The 23,937-nt window shown below is 39.2% G+C and overlaps 2 protein-coding genes across 9 annotated transcripts in view; both read left to right on the top strand.

Moving 5' to 3' along the window:
- LOC309702357 (talin-2) overlaps positions 1–7,706 on the top strand; it is a 100,100-nt gene extending 92,394 nt beyond the window's left edge. For both annotated transcript variants that reach the window (XM_082527051.1, XM_082527052.1), the window contains exons 55-58: positions 3,419–3,607; positions 3,704–3,886; positions 4,131–4,256; positions 4,815–7,706. In XM_082527051.1, the coding sequence (XP_082383177.1) occupies positions 3,419–3,607; positions 3,704–3,886; positions 4,131–4,256; positions 4,815–4,943 (627 nt within the window). In that variant the 3' untranslated portion in view covers positions 4,944–7,706. The remainder of the gene's footprint in view (positions 1–3,418; positions 3,608–3,703; positions 3,887–4,130; positions 4,257–4,814) is intronic.
- Positions 7,707–12,835: 5,129 nt separating this feature from the next.
- On the top strand, positions 12,836–22,989 carry LOC309703183 (tropomyosin alpha-1 chain-like). Of its 7 annotated transcripts, XM_082527892.1 has the most exons (10): positions 12,836–13,050; positions 13,804–13,929; positions 15,932–16,065; positions 17,109–17,226; positions 17,375–17,445; positions 17,526–17,601; positions 17,720–17,782; positions 18,019–18,088; positions 18,704–18,782; positions 19,157–19,372. In XM_082527892.1, the coding sequence occupies exons 1-10, from the start codon at positions 12,937–12,939 to the stop codon at positions 19,158–19,160; spliced, it is 855 nt and encodes a 284-aa protein (XP_082384018.1). In that variant the 5' UTR covers positions 12,836–12,936; the 3' UTR covers positions 19,161–19,372. The 7 variants fall into 7 exon arrangements, with proteins under 7 accessions (XP_082384018.1, XP_082384020.1, XP_082384019.1 ...); XM_082527894.1 differs by lacking the exons at positions 18,704–18,782; positions 19,157–19,372 and adding an exon at positions 22,554–22,851; XM_082527893.1 differs by lacking the exons at positions 18,704–18,782; positions 19,157–19,372 and adding an exon at positions 20,752–22,547.
- The last annotated feature ends 948 nt before the right edge of the window (positions 22,990–23,937 follow it).

Here is a 23,937-nt window from a genome sequence, read left to right as displayed (position 1 = left end):
TGGAATTTTAAAGATGATGTGATGAGCAGCTAAAATACTTTAAAATCATTAAATATTATTTTGAAGATAAAGAGAGAGTTGTTTCCAAGACGCAAAAAGGGGAATAAACCGCAAAAACATTACAAAAGACCTGTAACCAAACCCCTCAGGATCCCCTGCTGCCCACATTAGTTAAATCTTTACAATTTTAGTGAATGTTAAGTCTAAAAAGAAAATGATAATCTAACTTTTCTATAATATAGATTATAGATTAGTGAGCTGGAGTACTTTGGTGCTAATTTTATCAGGTAACCAAATTAAAATTGTTTTATTAAAAAGTACCAACATAACAATGTAACTGTTAAAAGTAAAAATATACACACATTGCCTAAAAATGATAACCTCTAGAGTGTTATTATGGCCCGAGCACTAGTGTGTGAAGGACCTATTGTAATCGCTTTGTTTATCATAGCATTATTATTGACTGTGTGTGTGATTTTACTGTTACAGCTTGCTTAAATGCTTTTTATATAGCAAAAATTTAATGGTGACCAATAAAAGGTCAGGTCCTCTGCAAAGAGTCACAGGAGGCATCTGAAATGTTATTGGATGTGGTTGATAGTCTCACTGTAAAACACCTGATATTATGATGTTGCCCAGCAAGCACCTAACAACAAGCCAACCAGTGCTGTAATGTGGACATGTGTTAGTTTATTTAATGTAAAAACTAGTGATTTAGAGTAGAGTGCACTTTGATCGGAGCGCTAAATATTTCACCTTTTCAGATTACAGCTCATCCTTGTAACTGCCAAGTGATTTGTTGACTTTTAGATAAAACTTCTTATTTTGATCTTTGGACTGCAGAGTGTTTACAGCTCTGTACATTACATAAATGAGCTTTGTAGGAATACGTTCAAGTATATCCTAAACAGTGCTCTGTGCATGCCTGTAAACATCTTTTTGTGTGGTTTATATCCAAGTTTCAGTGTTATTATTGGAAGTTGTACAAGGAGCAATTTTACAGTAACAAAATAGCACATTTTGTTTTGTTGCATTACTGAAAGGGTGCTCTATCGCTTGTCCTGTCTGTAAAGCTGTTGTATTCAGAACTGTGCAAAAATCTTGAGCCATCCCTTATTTCTTTAAATTTTGCTTCAGAGAAGCAGCCTGGCTTATATTTTTCTTAACTGATCTTGAGCTATAGTTCTCCAGGTTTTCAAAGTTTTTCTTTGTTTATTTTCTGGCCAGTCTTGAAACCTGACAATTTTCAGAGGACTTTTTTAAGCTGCTTAACATTGACCTATGAATTAGACTCATTTTTTATGCTTGCATAAGTCAAATGATGAATCTGAATTGTGTCTACACATAACAGACACGAACCAATTTCTAGTTGTATCTTGAGGCACTTTATTATTTGCCGCTTATCACAAACTTGTAGTTTGTTCAATTCAATTTTATTTACATAGCACTAAATCACAACAGGTGTCGCCTCAAGGTGCGTTATAGAAATCCCAACAATCAAACAACCCAATTTGAGCAGCCACTTGGCAACAGTGGAAAGGAAAAACTCCCTTTTAACAGGAAGAAACCTCTGGCAGAACAAGGCTCAGAGAAGTTTTTCTGCATCACTCTCAGACAGGATGTTTCCAATTTTAAAGAGATGAGGCCTCCAATTTTCCATTTGTCCCCATTTCTTTAGTTGAATCTACAAAAATGCCAAAGACAAATTTTGACAGGTATAAAATAGTATTTTTACAAAAACGTGTTTCCCAAAACACTGGCACTGTTTTAAATTGAGGAAACTGGACAAGAGGAGGACAGAAGAATTGTCCTAAAAATTGTCTACAGCAGATGGAGAGTATCTGAAAGTAATGTCTTAAGTAATGAAGAGCAATCCAGCAAATACCTGACACAAAACCTGAGAGATGCATCTGGACCTTCAGTTGATTGATCTACTGATCACTGAAGCCTCAGCAGAAATGGTCTCAGTGGAAGGGTAGCTATCAAGAAGCCATTCTTAACGAAGGGAAACCAGGATGAACGGCTGAGGTATGCCAAACTATGTATGTACAGAGGTCAGGAGAGAAATTCACAACAGTAAGCCACCTTGTCAAAACTCATGGAATTATGAATGCAGAATTGTGATCCATCATGCAATACCAGGAATAAAGCATGACAATGATTCCCGAAACGATGCCAATGCAGTGAAACCATACTTGGACAGAAACCACACAATGGGAAACTGCGTCATGGACTGGCCTCCCCAGAGCCCGGACCTCAACATTTTTGGAACAGTGTTGTCTCATCTGGACAGAAAACAAAAGGCAGCCAACATCCAAAGAAGAGACTGAAGAACTTTTCTTGAAGAGAATTTAAAGAAATTACAGAAAAGCTTACCTAAGAGAGTTCAGGCTGTGCTGAAGAATAAAGGCGGTCATAACCTCATTAGAACTGTCCAAACTAAATTACATAATTCAATAACCCGTTTCCACCCATTTTCTATTTTCGTGCAAGTTATGAAGAAATGAAGGATGGCTCAAGAGTCTTACACAGTACTGTGCGCATATGTGCATATAGATATATATATATATGTATATGTATATATATATATAATTGCATATTCATGTTCATGGAAGTATTAATGTGATCTCTGTAGCTGACACTTGTTATATTGACAAACTCACTAAAATTCATGATACTATACATAATATTGTCTTCATTCAGATCGATTCAAACACCATCATGTTTACTGTGCCCTCCCTCCTGTTCATCCCACTCCTCCATCACCCACCCTGCCACCGATCCAGCCACCTGTGTTAGTTCATTGTAGTTCTAGCTTAAGCCTGTCCCAGTCTGTGTCTTCTAGCTCCCAGTTAACCCCCCGCCCTCCCTATTCCTTCCCTGCCTGCCCCCACCACCGGAGGCCTTCTCTGCAGGGCTCTGTCTGATATGTTTGATATATTAGGTTGTTATTCAGTCCCAACTATATATCAAACATATTCCTACAGTGTCCCGCTCTGTCTACAGACATGTAGTGTGAATGTGTTTGTGTGAAAAGTGTGTGTGCGTATGTGTTTAAAAGAAAAAGAAAAGAAAAAAGCAGATGAGTATAATAGGATGCTTTCTATAGAGTCTTGCTTGATGTTGTTGTATGTAGCTCCTTATCAGCTCTTGCAGTTTGAGAAGAAGCTCTGTATCTGGATGAATCATCATTTTGTTTCTCTTACCAAGTGTCCCAGCCTTGGTCACTGATGATCAATCAAGTCCTGTCTAAAAATGTGCATGCAAAATGTTATTCAACAGAGTAATAAATCCAAAGTTCATCTGTTTCCAGTGATAAGTACTTCAGTTTGAGTAGAGGATTAATCAACTTTGATATTTCTTTAAATTTCACCCTGGCGAAAGACTTAATCATTTGAATGGTTCTCTTCTCCCTCAGCAAGCAGACGAGACCCTGAACTTTGAGGAGCAGATCCTAGAGGCAGCTAAATCCATTGCTGCAGCCACCAGTGCTTTGGTTAAATCAGCCTCAGCTGCCCAGAGAGAGCTGGTGGCTCAGGGGAAAGTGGGCTCTGTCCCTGCAAATGCTGTGGATGATGGACAGTGGTCCCAGGGGCTGATCTCTGCTGTAAGTGCTGGAGTGAAAAGTGTTGTTTTACACAGGTTACAATCACATCTGCCAGAAATTAACTTTAAATAAATTAACTTATTTTTTCATGAACAGGCACGTATGGTAGCAGCAGCAACTAGCAACCTGTGTGAGGCAGCTAATGCCTCGGTGCAGGGTCACGCCAGTGAGGAGAAACTCATCTCTTCAGCCAAACAGGTGGCAGCCTCTACTGCTCAGCTGCTGGTGGCCTGTAAGGTGAAGGCTGACCAAGACTCTGAGGCCATGAGGAGACTGCAGGTAAACACAGCAGGTTAATTTAAAAGCGTTGATATGAAGAGGATTAGCGATCATCTTCAATAGCTTTTTACTTTACAGGTGTGCATTTAATTAGAAAATGTTTATGCTCGTCTTTGCACCAGTTAAAAGGAACTGATTGCTTTTAGTCAAACACCGTAGTTTTCTCATCTTGAGCTGCTAGTACTTGTATATTTTTGTTTTTATGTTGTTGTTCTGTTCTGTAAATGATGTATTTGCCCTTTAGATCGCTGGAAATGCAGTGAAGAAAGCATCTGACAATTTGGTGCGGGCAGCTCAGAAGGCAGCATTTGAAAAATCCGATGAAGACAACGTGGTGGTGAAGACGAAGTTTGTGGGTGGAATTGCGCAGGTAATGCTTTTAAGCAGCATTTAATTTTGAAACCAGTTTCTGTTGCATTAAAAAAATTAATCTGTTCATTCTGGTGTGTTTAGCAGTTTTATTGTTAGTGAAATTTGTCCTTCATATCCACTGGTTCACACATCTCTAGTCACCAGCTTTACAAATAATTTCAGTTTCTCATTCTTCAGCACTGCTGGGCAATTATTGATTTAATGCTGCTGAAAAATGCTGACAAGCTATTGAAATGCCCTCTACTTGTTAATTATTTCACATCTCCTGATGGTTGTCAGTGTTCTCAGAAAAGATTTTTGTCTTCTTCAGTCAATACATGGAATTCAAATCCCCTGTTTTTGTACACAAGTGCATTCACACACAGCTTAAGTTAGACCATACAACCAATAAACACACAGAAACATAAGGCATAAAGACACTGAGGTAGTAAATGTTCTAAAAATTGCGATTACATTGCGACAATTACATATTTTGCAGGTTTTGGGTCGTGTGTGTATTAAAAAAGGTTAAAATGATATATGCTCTGACATAAAAGTTTCCTCACTGTCTGTGTAGATCATTGCCGCCCAGGAAGAGATGCTGAGAAAGGAGAGAGAGCTGGAAGAAGCCAGAAAGAAACTGGCCCAAATAAGGCAGCAGCAGTACAAGTTCCTGCCCAGCGAACTGCGAGAGGACAGCAACTAGTTATTCAGCCTCACCTTTGCTGCTACGTATGCTTGCACCAGTGTGAAGAGCACATCTGTTTTTGTGTGCATATTTGTATCCTGCTAATGGCACACCTGGACCGGTACGCCGTCCTCCAGTGAATCCAGATAAGTTGTGACTGATTAACAAACCCAGGTCTGCATTGAACACCACTGACAACATGTAAGGTCATCTTCTAGCACGTATTAAAAACTACTGCGTGATACTGACTACTTTGTGAAAACAACAAAAAGATTGTGGTGATCGCCTGAAGAACTCCTTCATGTCCTAACGTATAACTACTTCAAACTGATGTGATCTAAACCAGAATGTGACATGCTTAGTTCAAACAGCACATGTGCTCTCACGTTTGTTCTTAAGCGCCATTTTTGTAATGTTTAACAATTTGCAGCTCTTGTGCATAAACTTTAAAGTGAAGAACTGATTGTATTGCTGTTCACGTCACATAGCCATTTAACTGCAACGACACCCTGAAAGCAAAAACATTTCTGCTTGGTACTCTGATATTGTATGAATGTTTGCCTGTATACCCCAATCTGGCACCTTAATGTCTGTCTGAATCGTGTAAATCACTGTGGCATGACTTGACTTTAATTCAGTGGCCATAAAACCTAATATGAAGGAAGGCCAGATTTTGCATATGGATGTTTCTTGGGCCATTTCAACAATGAAAGTGTTTTGGGGTTTGTTTTTTTTTGTTTTTTTGGCAATCCTCTCTTCGTGTAGAGAGTTACAGTATATAAGCGTCTTTGTTTCCTTTCTTCTCATTTTTATACTCTTTGTTTGCTCCACGTGCAAAACTTCTTTAATGCAACTTGCAGGAAATTCTACGTTTGTCACAACCCTTGACTTTAGGACCTCATGTGCAGCCTCTAAGACTCAAATAGAATGTTTTACATTATGTTACCATGTAAATGCTTTCCTACGCAGGGCATGTTACCATAAAATGGATATTTATTACTCCTGAGTATTTTTAGCAGAGAGGGGTCTCTTTCAGGGTCGCAAACGGTCTCATTTATTTACTACCACTAGCAGAGTCCTGGGTGGCTTCTTGGCAAGATATCAAATATCTTCAAAGACCTTCAAAAGTCTTTTTTTTTTTTTTTTTCCCCAATTATTTGTCATTTCAGGTAATGGGACCTATATACAGTATAAACAGAATATGATCATGATGCAATAAGATGGATGGTGCTTTAGGGGGCAGTATTAGCTTCCCTTCTGCCATGTAAACTTAAAGTAATAATCCAGAGCTCTGCCTATACTTTTCGTGCAGAATGGAAAAGTTTGCGTAACCCTGCAGGCCGACTACTACGTAATGCATGTTTGGAATAACTGGAAAGATGCCAGGGATCAGTTGAATTAGCCGAATGCCATGCAGAGTGCCACTTCTATGCATGCACTTTTTCCTGATGATTAGTCCCAACAGATTTACTTTGGTCCTTATATGTTAGTATTTTTTTTTTTTCTTTCATTTTTTTCCAGCAAAATTCATCACTGCCAGGGACTGATGTTATTTATCTCCACATTTCTAAATTCGGGAAACAACAAAATTCAGAATCTAAAAGATGAATGAATAAATAAATAAATACACGAATAAATCTTTAACATGAATGGCCTGAAAGTGAAGAGCCTGCAACACTAATCCTTCTCCTGTTCTGGGTGCTCCGTTACTGAACTTGCTATTCGCTGCAATAGAACAACCTTTTGTTTGTAATGTGTTTTGTTCACATGTCTTACTATATGGACTCTGTTTCAATATTACAGTGGATTGTGAGAATAGGTCCTGCTGTGAAAATGCATGGCTTTGTGCTTCGGATGCAGATAGTTTCAGACCTCCACGTGAGACCATCACCTTTAAGTTTGTTTGTTTTGAAGCATTGGAACTGAATTCAGAGACATTTTCTGCCATTGTGTTTTTTTTTTTTTTCTTTTGTGTGAGCGTGAGAAGCGAGGGGTGGGTTCACTGCTTTATCAGTCAAGTCTGTAGTGTTTTTATTAGTGCCTTAGTCCGTAGCCCATACACTGTTTGGTCTGCTTATGTGACAGTTTCACCTCAGTGGTCAATAGAAGGTAGTGGACACGCTATTTTTTTTTTGGTTCTTTTTCTTTTAAATGTAGGTTCATGTCTGTGGATTGTTAACATTGGATTTCCCACTCGCTAGCGTACTGTTCCTCTAAGTGCTGAAAGCAACTGCACCCCCTTTATTTTCCTCTCTGCCACATGCAAGGCCTTTTAGGGATGATGGAGGAACTGTCTGCCAGTCAAAAAAAAAAAAAAGTGTCGTCCTTTAAAATGTATTATCAGTATGCCGTAGATACTGAATATGTATATTACACGGATGAACACATTCCATGGGCATGTACCACAGTGCTTCTAAATGACGACAGACTGGACACGTGAGCCTGTCGACTGCTTTATTGTGTGTTATGAAGTCACTGAAATCTTATGGGTGGGCTTTCTTTCCTTGTGCTTTTAAAACTATGAACGAAACATGTGATAAGAACATTTCGATATATCTGTCACCATTAAGATGTTGTGATTCATTTTCAATGCTGTGGACAATTTGAAGTGTTCTGTATGTTTTGTTTTGGTTTTCGCCCCCTTCCCTTGACAGAAATAAAATTAGGAATTCGCTACAATAAAAGTAAATGATAACATACAATATAAAAGATATTTATCTGGCCTCGATAAAAACTATTTTTTGTATTCACTGAAAATAAAGCATTTCAATGTAATAAAAATGTGTGTGGTTGTTTTACTTGTAATGTGCACGCAGTCAGATCTGCAAGTTTCTGTATAGTTGCAAAACCAAAGAGCCAATATGTAACTGAAATGCAGACTTTATATAGACTATATATATAGAGAGATGTGTATATATAGAGTGATAGATATAATAAAACTCCACAATTCATGGGAGCGTGCAGCTATATCCAGAGTGCATGAGTGATTGTTACACCATGCAGGGCTTCTGACTTCTAAAATTGCATATAATTTCCAATATTCTTGTAAATAAAAAGAAACTTTTAATACTTAGAATTAACCTCAACTGCTAAAACCTCACATTCGAAACATCTTTTTCGCTGGTATGCTGAAAGTGCAGCTTCCTGGAGACAACTGACACCAAAGTCTGTCCTCAGAAACTGTCCATTTGGGCTTTTAGTGAGGACAAAATTGAAAGAAACTAAAACATTTTGTAAAATGCACTGGATCTCTATTCTCTGACTGTTTAAAGGAAGGTTCAGTAACAATAGAAACATTTGCATTATGAAACAAAAAAATATTTTTTGTGGGCTAAAGTTTGCTCTAGTTTCAATTGTAAAGTACAAGATTATTGTGAAAAGAAACTGAAGTACTGAAGTTACTCCAATTTGTCATATAGCTTGTTGATGGTTTATCTCTGAATATATCTGAGAACTCTGATCACACGTAGATCATTACTGGCTGCCAAGATTGCACTTCTATTCTGGCAAAACCCTCTGCCAATAATAATAATATTTATCTGGAACACACATTGAATCAAAGGCGTCATAAATTAAAATATCTTTAACCAAATTAGGTGAGAATAAGATCGTACGTGTACTTCTTGACCATTAATAATAATTATAATAATAATTTCTAATTTAAACATATCACGTTCAACTTTGACCACGCAGTGTTTAATCCTGTGTGTCAAGAACTCGTTTTAGTGTGTAGTTAAAATGCACTGAGGTTCAGTATCATGCTATATAAGGACTCTACCAGAAGTTTATTACCAGCATACTGTAAGACTTTTATATTGGGATCTCATATTTACAGAAAGCAGAATTTAACAGTCTGCTGATAATGTAGAACATCAGATTCATCATGTCTGTTGCATCCATGTGTGATGTTGGAGCTGCAGAATGTGAAACCACTCTAAGTGAATAACAAGAGGGGTAACTTCTGGCGAACAAACAAGGTCTCTTTAAGTGTCTGTGTCAGGACAAGTTGGTATTTCTGAGTCAGCACTAAACCTGACTCTATATTGAGTCTGGACTATAAAATGAAGCCTATGCTAAATTTGTCCAGCACTAAAATTTGAGGAGGCAAAGTCAATTGCAGTGACACAGCTGCTCCTGGCACTGTTTTAAAGCCTGGAGTCCTTTTTTCCCTGATATTTTCTCACTAAATCAGCTTTTAAAGCAAATACCTCGTGTTTTTCTATCTGGCACAAATCTGAAACTGTGTAGCTGCTAAAACATTTCTGTTAACAGTGGGTCTGACTTGTAACAAGAGGCCCTGTTGGCTGTGGACAAGACAGCAAAAACCCTGGCTGAAAGGACGAGGGCATTGCATTTAATGTGGACAAGCAGGTGATAGAAGACAGCTCATCCATTATTTTTATGTCCTAAATCTAATTATAATTGAAGTCAGCTACAGTTACTGATGACTACAGCATGCTATATAGCAAGTCTTGACGCTTCAGTTGTGCTCAATGTAAGATTACCCGTCGTTAGTTAGCGGTGCCTTGGGGACAAACGGCATCTTGATCTCCTTCTTCTCATCTGCTCTTTCATCCCATCTCTCTACATTCACTACCTCACGTTCACCTTTTCTTTTCAATAAAAAGATTAGGGTCAGATCAGCTGGTTTTTGTGGTGTTATTCCACCGATGCACTAAAATGGATTACCGTGATGAGAACGCTGCACACTCATACACACTCCTTCATTTGCACGGCCTCACATGTGAATCTGTCTAAACCCTTTTGATGAGCTTCATTAAGTTTGTCTCACCAGGTTTAAGTGAAACGCCAGCAGTATGTGTGGGTATCTTTTAATTATTGAGGAGGAAGTGAGAAATTCCAGTCTAGACATTCACAGTGATATCATCACCAGACTCCCATATTTTATTATTTTTGTTTGTCAGGGAGCTCCTTACACAGCTGTCTCAACAGATCTGTGACGAAGTTTATATTTGTGGTCTGACACCAAACTGTAAAAACACTGCTGAATACCTTTGGCGTTACAAAAGTACATAAATAAAAGAAGTCAATTACAAGATGGCGCATAAGCCCGGCTGATCTTTCAATCATAGTGCGTTTAGATTTATGAGCGCCTCGCAACAGCAAACAGGTCTTAAGCAATCACCACTTAATGAAATGAAATTGCAGCATTTAAAGTCAAAGGAGCTTGCAAAGAAAAGCGTCTGGACTTCTTTAAGTTGCTTGAAGACGTTTCACCTCTCATCCGAGAAGCTTCTTCAGTTCTAAGGTCAAATGGTGGAGAGTCCCAGATATAAAACTAGTGGGAGTGACCCCCCACAGAGGGACAAAAGGACCCCCTGATGATCCTCTAATCGCCTGAGCCAAGGTGTGAAACTGGGTGTGGGTCCCAATCAGCCAGACTCTCCACCATTTGACCTTAGAACTGAAGAAGCTTCTCGGATGAGAGGTGAAACGTCTTCAAGCAACTTAAAGAAGTCCAGACGCTTTTCTTTGCAAGCTCCTTTGACTACGATGACCTGGATGACTGAGAACCTTCACAGACATGCAGCATTTAAAGTTCACATGCGGCTCTTCACAGGACTGCGACATAATGGTAACAAGGCCATGCACTTCTTTGCATGTAGGGACTTCTGGAAACACTGAGGTTTGATTCAGTTATCACACCTGTCTGCCTTAAAGCTTTAACAGGTTTGACAGCACTCATTTAATATATAATTTAACTAGTGACATTTTTTAAAAGTCTTTTTTGAACTGAAACTTTTCGGATTAATTATCTATGTGTGTCCTGGACCCAGACAGGAACCATTAACTGAGCATGCATCTTTTAGTGCATACCCATGCATACATGACAGAATGTACAAACCCCCACACAGAAGGTTCAAACCCAGGAACCTCTTGCTGTGAGGGAGTAGTGCTAAACACTGAGCCATGGTGCTGCTAATTTTAGGTCTGGTGGTAAAAACAAAAGGTCAAAAGGACCCAAGTGATTAAGAAAATGATCACTTTGGCTGATAGCAAAATGGCTGAAAATGTTGTCTGTGTATCAAGGCCATGGAGGAAAATAGCTATATTTGCTAAAATCAGAAGAAATAAAAAATACATCATTCTTAATTATCAAATTAATACATTTCTGTCTCATGATTCAAATTCCCTTAACCTAACCTGAAGAAATCATTATTTGTTGGACAGGTACAATGTGACGATGTTCGTCTCTCTATCTATCCAGGGTGCTAGGGTGACATGGATTGCACCCTGAGCCTCTCTGATCTCTGTGTATGACTGGTATGCCTGCCTGGCTGCTGAACTGTCCACAAACACATGGCAGAATGACAACACAGTGACAGCTGACTGCCTTAATAAAGCTCCACAGGAAGGATTTCAGGCCAGATCACCAACAAAATAAAATGCAAAGGTACATCACAGAGATAAAGGGAGAGAATTAAAAACATCAAGATTTTACCATAATTATTTAATGATCTTGTAATCTCTTCTTTAAGCATGTGAACTAACAATCATTCACATAATAAAATTGTGGTTTATCAAATACAGTATCAGTGAATCATTTGGTGAGCTTGTGCTTTGCTTGTTTAAAAAGTGTTTGATGCCTCTCTTCTGAAAGTCAGACTGTAAAGAGTATGGGGTCATGGACAGAGTCCAGCAGGTGCTGTCCAAGCACCAAGATTCCAAAATATGCACTCAACAAATAGCATAAGGGACAAGGCGAGTAGGAGATGACAAAATATTCTTAGAATGCTTTGTTATTTGTTACGATGTAAGACGAGGTCAATGATGTTCATACAGTATTACACAACTTTCTTTTTCGGGTCCAGTTCTTCTTACATGCAAATAATCAATCACTGTAGTCAACAGTAGGTTAAAATATCATTCCTCAACCGTCCTGACTGTATGTTGTGTGTGACAGCTGCAGCAGTGCCAGTGGCTGTGTGAACTCTCACTAAGGCGCAGGGAGGGGGTGATGTTGAAATTCCAGAGCTTCTGTATGTGCACACCACTGTACCCACTGTGGCAAATCTGAGCTGGAATTATCTTGCATGTATTAGCTCAGAGAAGAGTTGGACAGGCTTGATGATAGAACTCTACCGAAAGCAAAGCCTATCTGGTTGCTGCTTGGATGTTGAACTATGTTGTAAGGGAGCTGCTGAAATGATCCCTGAGCAGCAAACAAGCCATACTGGCTAATATGACAGCCCTCCAGGGGAGAAAAACTTTCGCAGGGGCTTAACCAATCAGATATATTTGTTTTGTGGGAATAGCTTTGATGCAAGAACTGGTACCATAATTCTTTAAGTGTTTATTTCTGGATACAGAACAAAATGTTTGATTAAGTAAGCAAGTAAGTAAAATTGATTTATATAGCAAATTTTAAGGCAAAAACAACCACAAAGTGCTTTGGAAAGGTATTAAAAATGTGGTTTTGGCCCAGTTTGGTGGATGCAGTTTGGCTCTGTTGTGTAAAAAGTAGGTTTTAAAATAATTATAGGATAAACGTCAGTTGATGTCTTAAATGTACATTTTCTCACATGTATTGTAGTTTGTGGCTTATCCTTCTGGGTGCTAACTGAGTCGTCATTACCAACGCATTTATTCCAAATAACCCCCCTCAGAGAACTACTCTTTGAGTCCTGACACTTTACTTCCACTTGGAAGGTGTTAGAAACAGGAGTGGACGTCTTGCTGTGAGAGGGTAGTGCCTTCCTGACGTCTGTACCCCATGTATAGTCATAGAAGTGGTCAAATGTCTCGGAAGAGCGAATCAGTGAAGAGATTTAGGAAAAAAAGAAGGGTCTCCACGTTGGCAAGCAGCTGTAGTTCATTCCGAAACTGTATTCGGTATCCAGTAACTGCCCAGCCAAAATACATATTTGACTCACTACAGACTAACCGAGCTCGCACTCCAGCTTGGCGTTCAGAGTGGTCCAGACGCTCCGATCCCTTCATTCAGTTTCTTTTGTTTGGTTTACGCAGAGACCGCCGACACTAACCAGCCATGGATGCCATCAAGAAGAAGATGCAGATGCTCAAGCTCGACAAGGAGAATGCCTTGGACAGAGCTGAGCAGGCCGAGTCAGATAAGAAAGCATCTGAGGACAGAAGCAAACAGGTCGGCATCCAGTGTGAAACTCGCTCTGATGCTTTTACGCAGCAGTGCCATTGGCACGTTGCGCAAGGCGCTGCATGATTCTTTCCGATGATCTCTCACTGAGGATTATTATTTGATTTAAAAAAAATCACTTTTAAATAATAACCTTAAAAATAGCTTTTCTTTTAGCGTTTCTTTACTCCATATGTTGACTGCATGAGGTTGGCACGATTGGAAACTGCACATTTCTAGTTGGATCCTTTATTCATTAGTTATGCTGTTAAGCAATGAGATAAATATCAATTTCAAGGGCGACCTTGGCTCAGGGGGTTGGGAATCGCATCTGTAACCGGAAGGTCGCCGGTTCGATCCCTGGGCTCTCTGTCCTGGTCGTTGTGTCCTTGGGCAAGACACTTTACCTTACTGACAAGACACTTTACCTCCCACTTTACAACTGTAGCTTGCCTCCACCAGTGTATGAATGGGAGAGTGAATGAATAGTGTTATTGTAAAGCGCTTTGGGTGCCTTGAAAAGCGCTATATAAATCCAATCCATTATCATTTAAGAAATCCTTAAATAATAGTAATTAATAGAATTAATAGAAATAATAGTCTTTTAATAGAAATTCATTCGTTTAGTAACAAATATATATGTGTGTGTCCCTTTTTTAATTAATAAAAGCGTGTTTTGATTCCGCGTTGTTTGTGTTGAGAATTAATCTGAGAAAATCATCCTCACGTAAATAAAAATCTTCTCGTTTCTCTGCGTACCAGCTTGAGGATGACCTGGTAGCACTGCAGAAGAAGCTGAAGGCAACTGAGGATGAGTTGGACAAATACTCTGAAGCCCTGAAGGAGGCCCAGGAGAAATTGGAGCTCGCAGAGAAGAAAGCCACAGATGTGAGTTTGGGCCGAAGGAACCCATTTGGCGCACCCACTGCCTAATGATATGACCTTGATACACTCCTTTTGAGTCCCGTCTGGAAACTAAGATCACCAGCCATGAAACAGACACCCTAATGCTTAAGTTATGCATTAATCAATTATAAGAGAGTTGTGGGCTTCATAAGAATATATGGATAGTTAAATTTAGCTCTTGTGCTGTATAAGGTAAAGTCACAGCTCACTGGCTTACCGTTGCGTTCCACCACCATTTGGACGAATCTGAGGGCCAGTGTCTGATTTCAGTCGTGTATTTTACAAGCATATTATGAAGTGCATTTTGACAGATTTGTGGCCCTGTTGGCCACAGAACGTACTCCGCGGTTATACTCAACCCAGATGAAATTACCAGTTTATTGGCAGCGTTCATTCTTACGCCAATAAAGCCTAATTGATGACGTCAGGAGCAGAGACGACGTCAGCAGCAGCAACAAAATTTTTAACATCCGTGAGATAGACTCATGTTGACAGAGTATAAACATAGCAATATATTTGAATATTATAGACTACAATAGAGCATGGGTGTCTTCTGTGCTCTTTAAGCCAGTTTAGTGCAGGAAGACAAAGTTCTGCAGGTCTAATTAGCACAATTATGAATATCGAGAACATTAATAACACTGTCCGAATAATTAAACTTATAATGTGTGTATTATGTGTGTATAAGTGATTTAAGGCACTCTCTTGCTGTCTTTAGATTAAGTTGATGTTTGGAACTGTGATTTTGAAAGGCTTAGCTCAAATTAGCAGTAGGGGACGCACTTAAACTAACTGGTTCATAATGTAGTTTTGTCGTAGCCAAAAAGCATTAAAATGGCTTGATAAATATTTTAAAAGACCATTACTAATAATTATGATCCACAAATTCAGTTCACTAAATTTATTCAACTATTTTCGAGTAAAATGAGTTACTTCCGGGGTTGGTGGCACGTCCCAATCCTCATCAGCGGTTGATTAAAGGCGGTGGGGGCAGGGATCAAACGCGCCGCATCTCCAAGTGTGCTTGTGTCTGCGTGTGGGGAAGCACGCAAAAAACGGAGAGAAAACTAGCTTAGCTGAGACAAACAGAGCAAAAAAATGGCCGGTGGGAGCTCCCTGGAAGCGGTGAAAAAGAAAATCAAGTCATTGCAGGAGCAGGCCGATGCGGCGGAGGACCGGGCGGCGTTACTACAGCGGGACCTGAACCAGGAGAGGAGTGCGAGGGAAGCAGTAAGCGGCTAATGACTCTATAAGGCAATTAGTCCCCGGGGAGCCCAGAGCATTAGGAGTAAATCTGGTCAAAAAGCATGGTTGCTAAGTAGGCCCAGACCGCCTCGGTATATGGTCGAAAACAGGTAGCAGGTTGGCGAGTTTGAAATTAGCCCACCGATGGATGTGAGTAAGGGATGGGTGGATGCGAAAGGACTCCACCCGGTAGATCCCGAATAAACAAAACGGTCCTTTTCAAGTAAGCTAACGGCACAGCAGCCCCGCAACACCGCAGGTCCAGTGAGATAAAGCCCTCCCTTGTGTGACTGGCTAGTTTAGGCACAGGGACCTCCATTTATCCACCTTGCGACATAACAAAACGTAGCCGTTTAGCTAATTTGTTTAAGACTAAATCACAGCGAGCCACGAAATTACAGGTTTGGCTGGGAAAACGCCAGAGAGGGTGGATAAGTTTGTCTCCTTTAAGAAATCCTGTTGTATTCTAACCAAAAAAAAAAGGTTAGAATAAAATGTGTTAGAAAAAGAGAAATGACGCACACTCTTTAACTGGTGTTGGAAAATGTACATAAACAACCTGCATCCCTCTATTGGACAAGCTGACCCAGGCCAATCTCTCCAGGGAGAGCATGAGTTATTTTATCTGCCTAAGATCTCACAGCAGCTGAAAGCCTGCAGAGCCAAACATAACACACGAATTTCAGTTAAATGAATAAACTTGTTGTGCCTGTAGATGACTGGTGTTGTGCTCTCCTAGGCTGAGGGTGATGTAGCTTCCCTGAACAGACGTATCCAGCTGGTTGAGGAGGAGTTGGACCGTGCTCAGGAGCGTCTGGCCACAGCTCTGACCAAGCTGGAGGAGGCTGAGAAGGCTGCTGATGAGAGCGAGAGGTGGGTATTTTGCATCTGGAAAACTGGCACTAAACGGGCACCGCTCTCCCACCCCTCTTATATTATTCATACTCATTTGCAGAGTACTGTATTGGAAAAAGGGTGACAAAGAAGGGTTAAGACAAGCTCGGAAAAGAAAATCCTGCGTTGAGTCTCTTGTTGTTGCTAACTTTTAAAAGGCAAGGCAAGTTTATTTATATAGCACAATTCAACAGCAAGGTGATTCAAAGTGCTTTACAGAGACATTAAAAAACAGAAAGCATGATTTAAACTGGAAAAAAGAGGAAGGAAAGGTAAATAAAATCAGTAGTTAAAATGTAAGTTTTGAAATTTAAGCTTAAAAGTTAAACAGTGTGGATTTGGTGCTTTATTCAAATGCAGCTGAGAACAGGTGAGTTAAAAGCATTAAACATAAATGGAAATTTAAGTATGAAGCGCTTTAATACTGGATTTTGCTAAACTTTATTATATTATAAAACCAAACATTTGCACATGACACATGCTCTTTGAGTGTCACTTAAGATTGGGCTCACTGCTGCCACCGGTGGCTTGAAGTTGTATTGTATCACTCTTCACAAATGTGCAGGTATTTAAATAATTGCATTTAATTTAATTGTTGCTTTGTGTAATATTATAATATTGAGATGGTTACTGTTTCTTTATGATCGAAAATGCATAGCTCCTGATCAGTGGCTAATCCACACCTGTGGAAATTTAATAGAACGTTATTCCGGTTCATGCCCATGATTTTGTGTTGTGCTTCATTTGGTATTCAATTCATCCTTATCCTCTCAGACAGTTGCCATGTGCTTGGCAGAACATGACAGATGAGGATGTGTGTTAAGTATTTAGACACTTTGTCCATATAGTCATGTAGTGGTCTCTCTCTCTCTAATTTTATCTCTACTTCACTAATACAAGGTATTGGTATGATCCATATGCTTTGCACTAAATGTTTCTTTAAGAGTGGAATTTCCTGTTCCTCTATGACGCATAGTGTAAACATTACTAAGACTCACCTTATACCACTTCCCTTCCCTCAGAGGCATGAAGGTCATTGAGAACAGGGCAATGAAGGACGAGGAGAAGATGGAGCTGCAGGAGATCCAGCTGAAGGAGGCCAAACACATCGCTGAGGAGGCTGACCGCAAATATGAGGAGGCGAGTTTCTCAGCTGTTCAGTGCACCCTGAACTTTGACAATTGTTCAGTTATTTACTTTGATGCAATGCTTGACATGTCTGACCAGTATAGGATGCACTAATGTGTTAAGCTAGTGTGGGACTAAACTTAAGGAGTTGTGACTTCAGGTTGCCCGTAAGCTGGTGATCATTGAGGGTGACTTGGAACGTACAGAAGAGCGTGCTGAGCTGTCTGAGAGGTAATGATCACATTTTCCTCACACCTCTCTTGCTTTCTGTGGTTTTTCTCTACGTGTTTAATCACACCATAACTCTGCAGCAAATGCTCTGAGCTTGAGGAGGAGCTGAAAACTGTGCAGAACAACCTGAAGTCTCTGGAGGCCCAGGCAGAAAAGGTAAGATTATTGACAAATATTCATAGTATAAACCTATAAAGTTTGTTTGAAACTTATTTTTGTTGCATTTTCATGTTTTGTATATTTGAGTGACTCTGCCCTGTGTATGTAACCACAGTACTCACAGAAGGAGGACAAGTACGAGGAGGAGATCAAGGTCCTGACAGACAGGCTAAAGGAGGTGAGTTAGAGTTATCAGTGAGTCATACGTTTATGTATCCTAAATTAAATTTTAAATAGAAGCTTCTCTTGAAACTGAAGATTGAATCGATTGCATTACTTAATTGAATAAATATGCTGTGTGTGTGTATATATTTTTTACTCATACTTAAGGGCTTCCTTTCCTCTGGGGCTGTGGTTATTAATTTCCATTAGGAGGTTTACATTACCAATGTTTTATTGCTGTCCTCCACATAGGCTGAGACCCGTGCCGAGTTCGCTGAGAGATCAGTTGCCAAGCTGGAGAAGACCATTGATGACCTTGAGGGTATGAATGTTTTACACTTGGTTTTTAGTCTTTGGTGCAGCGTTTCATGTTCATTTTCCATATAAGCAAACATCTGTTACTCTTATTACAAAATTTATTGATGCAAAAAGCAACCCAGTGACAAGTCTTCGTCTAAAGTAGAGTCCTGGTTTCTGAAAGGGAAACTAATAAAAGGCAAATCTCTCATGTGGGGCTGTTTGAGGTATTTATCTGGTCAGCAGGTTGTTAAATAATCCCCAGGACAAATATCTACACTGTCAGTTGTCTGCCAGAAGAAAAACAAAACTAATAAGCAGAACCTGCCATGATATGATTCATGTTAGCATCAACATTTCTCACTGCAGAACAGTTTGGCATGGTGGTGTATTGAGCGTTCAAGGCCAGCTAGCCCCGAGAAGTGTTCACAGGGTCACGGAACATGTGAGGCAGTTTCTCGGTGACTCCTCAGGAATTTGACACGGTGTCAGCAGCTGTTCATGTTCCTTCCTATTTCTGTCCTGCCTTTTTATTTCAGTTCCTCAGTTTGCATTTTCTTTTGGCTTTCATTTCTTGACGCTGTTATTTTTCTGTTCACTGCCCCCTCACTGCCACTCTATAATAATTACAACTCTATAGATGAGCTGTATGCCCAGAAACTGAAGTACAAGGCCATCAGCGAGGAGCTGGACCACGCCCTCAACGACATGACTTCCATGTAATTCACAACACGCTTGTTTCCGTGCTGTCTTAGAGCTTTATCTCCTTAACCACAGCAACAACATGCAGTAGCGCCCTCTTGTGGCATGTTTGAGTGCCGTGACTTAACTCTGCTAAACTACAACTTTAAATCCTTCCGTGCTTGTCTAACACTAATTTATGAGTGACCTAATCATGTTTGATTTCTTTTTAAAAAAAATATATTTTAATACAATTTTTTTTGCAGACCTTTTAACATGAGTGCTTACTTAGTAGAGCTTGTTCCCTGTCTCAGTTCTCTTAGTTCTGCATCCATTTTTCTCTCTCATGTCATATGTTTTCATTCTTTTATTTCTCCCTCCAACATTTTTGTTCTTTTGTTTTTGTTCACAGCTAAATTCTCACACTCTTCACTCCAGAAGCTGCTTGAGCATCATCCTTTCTCTCCTGTGCAGCACAGCCCTACTTTCTGTCTCCTTTGTCTATTTATTTCTTTACTGCCCTGGCAGTACTGCACATTGGGCCTTGGCTGCTGGAGTACATTTGTCCATCTGTCTTTCAGACCTTTGAGCCACATTGCTTTATATAAAATAAACATTTTTCCATCTATGTCATCCTTTTCTTTTTCTCTCGCAATGCTTCTTCATTTCCATTTGTCCTTTTTTGTTATTGTTTTACCTTCTTTGTGTTTTAATTTATACTGTTTAGTAGCTTTTGAATAAACTCCTGAGTTACTTGTAGTGGCAGTGAATTGTATTCAATTTTTTAATCAGCTGATTGGGGATTTTATATCTTTAGTTATATTTTATTGTTTTAAGGCTTCCTCACACCTTCAGATTCAGCTGTAGTTAAATGCAGTTGATGTACTTTAGAAATAGCAAGTTAACATTTTCAATACTCATTGAGTGTTTGCAGATGTGAACGTAGCCAAAAAAATAAAACCAAAAAATAAACACTCCTCATATTGTAGGTCTAAATAGCAAATCAACTAGACTCCAAGCCAGTATTGGCAGACATGGTCACTAAAACTACTACTATAGATTTTTTATTTTATTTTATTTATTTATTTATTTATTTTTAATTCTTTAATTTAAAGAATGCTAATACAGTCACAGGGGCTATTGCAGAGAAATGCGACTGTAAATTATAAACAATTGAGTAGGATAAGATTTGTTTAGTTTCACTTGCTAAATTAAATCTATTGAAACTCGAATGGGATTGACCACAAAATTGTAAGGCTGTTTGGGGTGGCCCAAATGTCTTATGTCATAGTCACAGTAGTTCACATGAACTAATTGCATGCAGATCGAACCTCATAGATTTAAAGTAGAAATAGAAAGTTCCCCACAAATGGTGACATAGTTGCTACAGAATGGCAATTTAACTGTAGAATTACATGCTCTGCAATGTTCCCTTTATATAGGAATATACACAGAGTTCAACTAGGTGCCAACCGGTTGAGTCAAGTCCACTGCTTCAATGAGGTGACATTGTTGCGCAGATAAGATGTGTTCATTGGTACAGGCTGCACAAACTGTCTGCAGTCAGAGTTGGACCAGGTTAACTCCCATCAGGTGACCTCTGCAGTTCTCTGGTGATTGAAAGTGGCTGCTGCAGCTAGATGCAAAAAGATCCAGTACAAACATGTGCATCATCATTATTTTTCTATTTGTGAGTGTGTGTTGTTTTGTCCCCTAACTAATCCCAAGGTGGTTGCAGTCTTATCATTCTAGTCTAAGTAATTAATAAGCAGTGAAAAGGAAACAGTGTTTGTAAAACCAGTAGTGTGTGTGTTTTCTGTGGTTAGCCAAGATGGCAGGCTTATGACTGTCTTTAAAAAAACAAAAACATATTTCTTGAGCCTTCTGTGTTCATTAGGTCAGGAAATCAACAAACTTATTTTGTGATTACCTTCAAAGCGTCACTCTTTATACTAACCTCCTTTCTTTGTCTTTCCTTTTTCTCCTACCTGCTTTCTGACTGTCAAGACCACCTATACAAGCAGCTTGAGAAAAATCGTCTTCTCACCAATGAACTGAGAGTAGCTCTAAACGAGGCATAAACTGGAAGGGAATCTTGTATGCTTTAATGTTTCTGAAATTCCAGTCACCAGGAATGTTGTTGTACTGTTTATTTAAATAACTATACACAGCAGCAGTTATGTCTTAAAAACAAAACAAGTTACGCTTTCAAAAAAGTGGGAATACAAGTGAGAGATTTTCACATGCATGTTCCAATAACTGCTTCAAGTGGAAGGTTACACAGGTTCAGGAGAGGGACGAAATTCAGTTGATATATTTTCTCAGTTATTGTCAGGGCTACATAATTGAAATCTGGTCTGCAATATGTGCTTCTATCCATGAAAAGGAGGCCTTGGAATATTGCAATGGACTGAACAAATATCATCACTTTTAAAATTACTTGGATTATACCCAGATTTTCCTTTTTGTACTTGGGTGAGATGGATGGTTGGACAGGTGTGTAGTTTTTACTTGTAGCATTTCAGCGAAGCATTCACATTTTAATTATGAATTGCAATAATTTAATAAATTCAATTATGTAGCACTAGTTTACAGCAGCAGTCACCTAAAGCACTAAATATTATAATGTAAAGGCCCTGAAGATTAGAGGGAAACCCCAACAATCAAACAATTCCCTTTGAGGAAGCACTCTGTGACAATAGGGAAAAGGAACTGTCTTTTAACAGGGAGATCTTGGGGAGGATGGCAGCATACTGTGATTGGTTGGGGTGTGAGGAGAAAGATGACTAAACGCACCAAGAGAGACTAGATGGAAAAATAATGGTATACAATAGTGGCATGTAAATGCATCAGGGGTGAAGAGGGAAGTGAAGAAATCCTGAGTGCGTCATTGGACGTCCTCCAGCAGCCTTAACTTGTAGCAGTATAAATAACTAAAGCTTTATTCAAAATAATTTTGTTTTTCAAATGTAATCTTAAAAGTAAAGAGTTTTTTTTCCCAAACTTCAACTGGGAGCTCATTTGATAGGAGAGGAGCCAGATATCTGAAGGCTCTGTCTCCCATTCTACTTTTAGAAATTCTAGGAACAACAAGTAAGCCTGCAGTCTGAGAGCGAAGTGCTTTGTTGGGAACTGTTCCCACAAACCTCATAGTTATCTGTAGAGATGTCTGCCTTCTCCAAGAATATAATAAAACTACATGGTGCTCACCTTGCGATGCTAAAAGTGCCAAATAATTGGGTTGTGACTTCAGGAAAGAAACATTCCAGCTGAATTTTTCCCAATGTTTATTTTGGGGCGCTTTAAGCATCACAAGGCAAGATGTTGCTTGCCTTGTGATGCTTAAAGCAAGGCAAGCAACATTTAGTTTCATTATATATCCTCAGGACATAGCAGCTTAAGCCAAAACAGTGTAGCTGGATAAAGAGAACTTCAAAGAAAAGGTGTGCAGTTTTATTTAGCGGCGAACTGTTTGTTAATCGTAGCACAGGAGGAGATTGATCATATGATTCACCTGTAGCAACAAGGAAGTGTTGGCGGTAAGGAAGATGTGAATAACAGATTTCACAGTACCCCCTGTATGATCTGTCAGTAATTTGTCTAAGTGAATGGGGAAGAAAAAAGGACGTGGAGTGTGCATATACAATAAAAGTAAAGTGATACTGGTCCAATAGTAAAAGGAGACAATTATTAGTGCTTAGAAGAGTTTTCAGTTTTTTCCTCAAAAGTGCTAGGGTTTTATACTTTGGTCAATTCCACTGCCAAATCATATATTACAAAAAAGGAAAGCTTTTTTCCCCCCCCCTTGCATAAACTCACCACATCCATTCTTGACCACAGCCCTGTCAATAGTGTGAGTTTTTACTATTTCTAGTATACTTTAAATAAAAGTTCAAATCTGATTAGTTATATCAGAAAATCTAAATAACTTGAGGATATCGACTCCGCTAATAAGTGCTGACCTCTTACTGGAAAAAAATAAAAAATACTGGGGTATGTAACGATATCCAGCATATGTTTGTCACTGTACCTGAGGTAAACCTTTGTCTGACTATATTCTGTCTCTTGCAACTGTTTTTCTTTCTTTTTTTTGGATTTTAACTGATGCAATGCTATATTAACAGATAAACTCACACGTGCTAAAGAAGAGGGCCTGAGCATAAAGCAGATGCTGGATCATACTCTAATGGAGATGGTTAACCTTTGACCTAGCTCTGTTCCCCTCCTCACATTGCCTCATCTGCTCTGAATATGGCTGGCTCCCATATGACTATGACTGCTACACGCAAAGCTGGAGCTTGTGTTTGTCTCCTCTGACCGTGGCATCTTGAAGACACAAGCTCTGCGCAAGTTAGAAGCTCATCTACAGTTTCCTTTATGCACTGTAGTCAAAGGTCATTTAAAGTTTACTGTACATCTTTAATTGTTTACATGTACGTGTGGGGAATTTGCACTTTTTTGGGGAATATACTGCACATGATCGTCATGAATGAAGCCATAATTTAAGCCAAGGTTATGAAAGGGACTTTTATTATGTGTACTTTTGTAAAGTTGCTTATGTGTTAGTTTCTTTTTGTATTGTAAAAATGTATTCACTGTAAGTGATATTCTCTTCCAGTTTAGCAAGGAAGGAATTCTTAGCACAGTAGCGAAACTCATTATATTGTTTCAACTAAGCAAACTAAATACTTGTGGCGTACTTATCTATGTAGGTGTTTTCTTTTTGAAACACTCATTTTTGTTTTTTATCTTGGAGATGTACAAATCATAAATAAATATGCGAATCAACCTGGCTGTTGCAATTGTTAATTGTTCTTGGAAGAAAGAAGCTTGAGTTTCCCCCAAGACCTTGACTGCCTGCTTCCAAGGAGTCAAGGTCTTGGAGTGATGAATCCTCAGAACCTGGACTTGAACATTATTGAAGAAGTGTGGGATCATCAAGAAACCTGGAGAACTCTGAAAACCACTTCAAGAAAGTTTACATACAAGAGTTCAGGCTGTTTCTCATTTTCCTAGCAAAATTTAAAGAAATAAAGGGTTACTCAAGAAATTTGCATAGTAGTGTTAAAAAAAAAAAGTTTTCTTGATGCCATCTCAACATGCAAAGGCAAACACAAGATTAAACTTTTCTAGCTTGGGGGGAAAAAGGCAACTGGACCTCCCTAAACTTGTTGTTACAGCTCTCATCCAAAG

Source organism: Aulonocara stuartgranti (assembly GCF_965226115.1).
Source record: "Aulonocara stuartgranti genome assembly, chromosome: 1".
Lineage (NCBI taxonomy): Eukaryota > Metazoa > Chordata > Actinopteri > Cichliformes > Cichlidae > Aulonocara > Aulonocara stuartgranti.
This window is presented reverse-complemented; position numbering and strand designations above follow the sequence as displayed.

Excerpts from the sequence above, each read along its gene's own strand:
- LOC309703183 (XM_082527891.1), top strand. The coding sequence starts at position 12,937 with ATGGATGCCATCAAGAAGAAGATGCAGATGCTCAAGCTCGACAAGGAG. Across the intron at positions 16,066-17,108 it reads GCTGCTGATGAGAGCGAGAG|AGGCATGAAGGTCATTGAGA; the intron begins GTGGGTATTTTG and ends CCCTTCCCTCAG. Across the intron at positions 17,446-17,525 it reads CGTGCTGAGCTGTCTGAGAG|CAAATGCTCTGAGCTTGAGG; the intron begins GTAATGATCACA and ends ATAACTCTGCAG.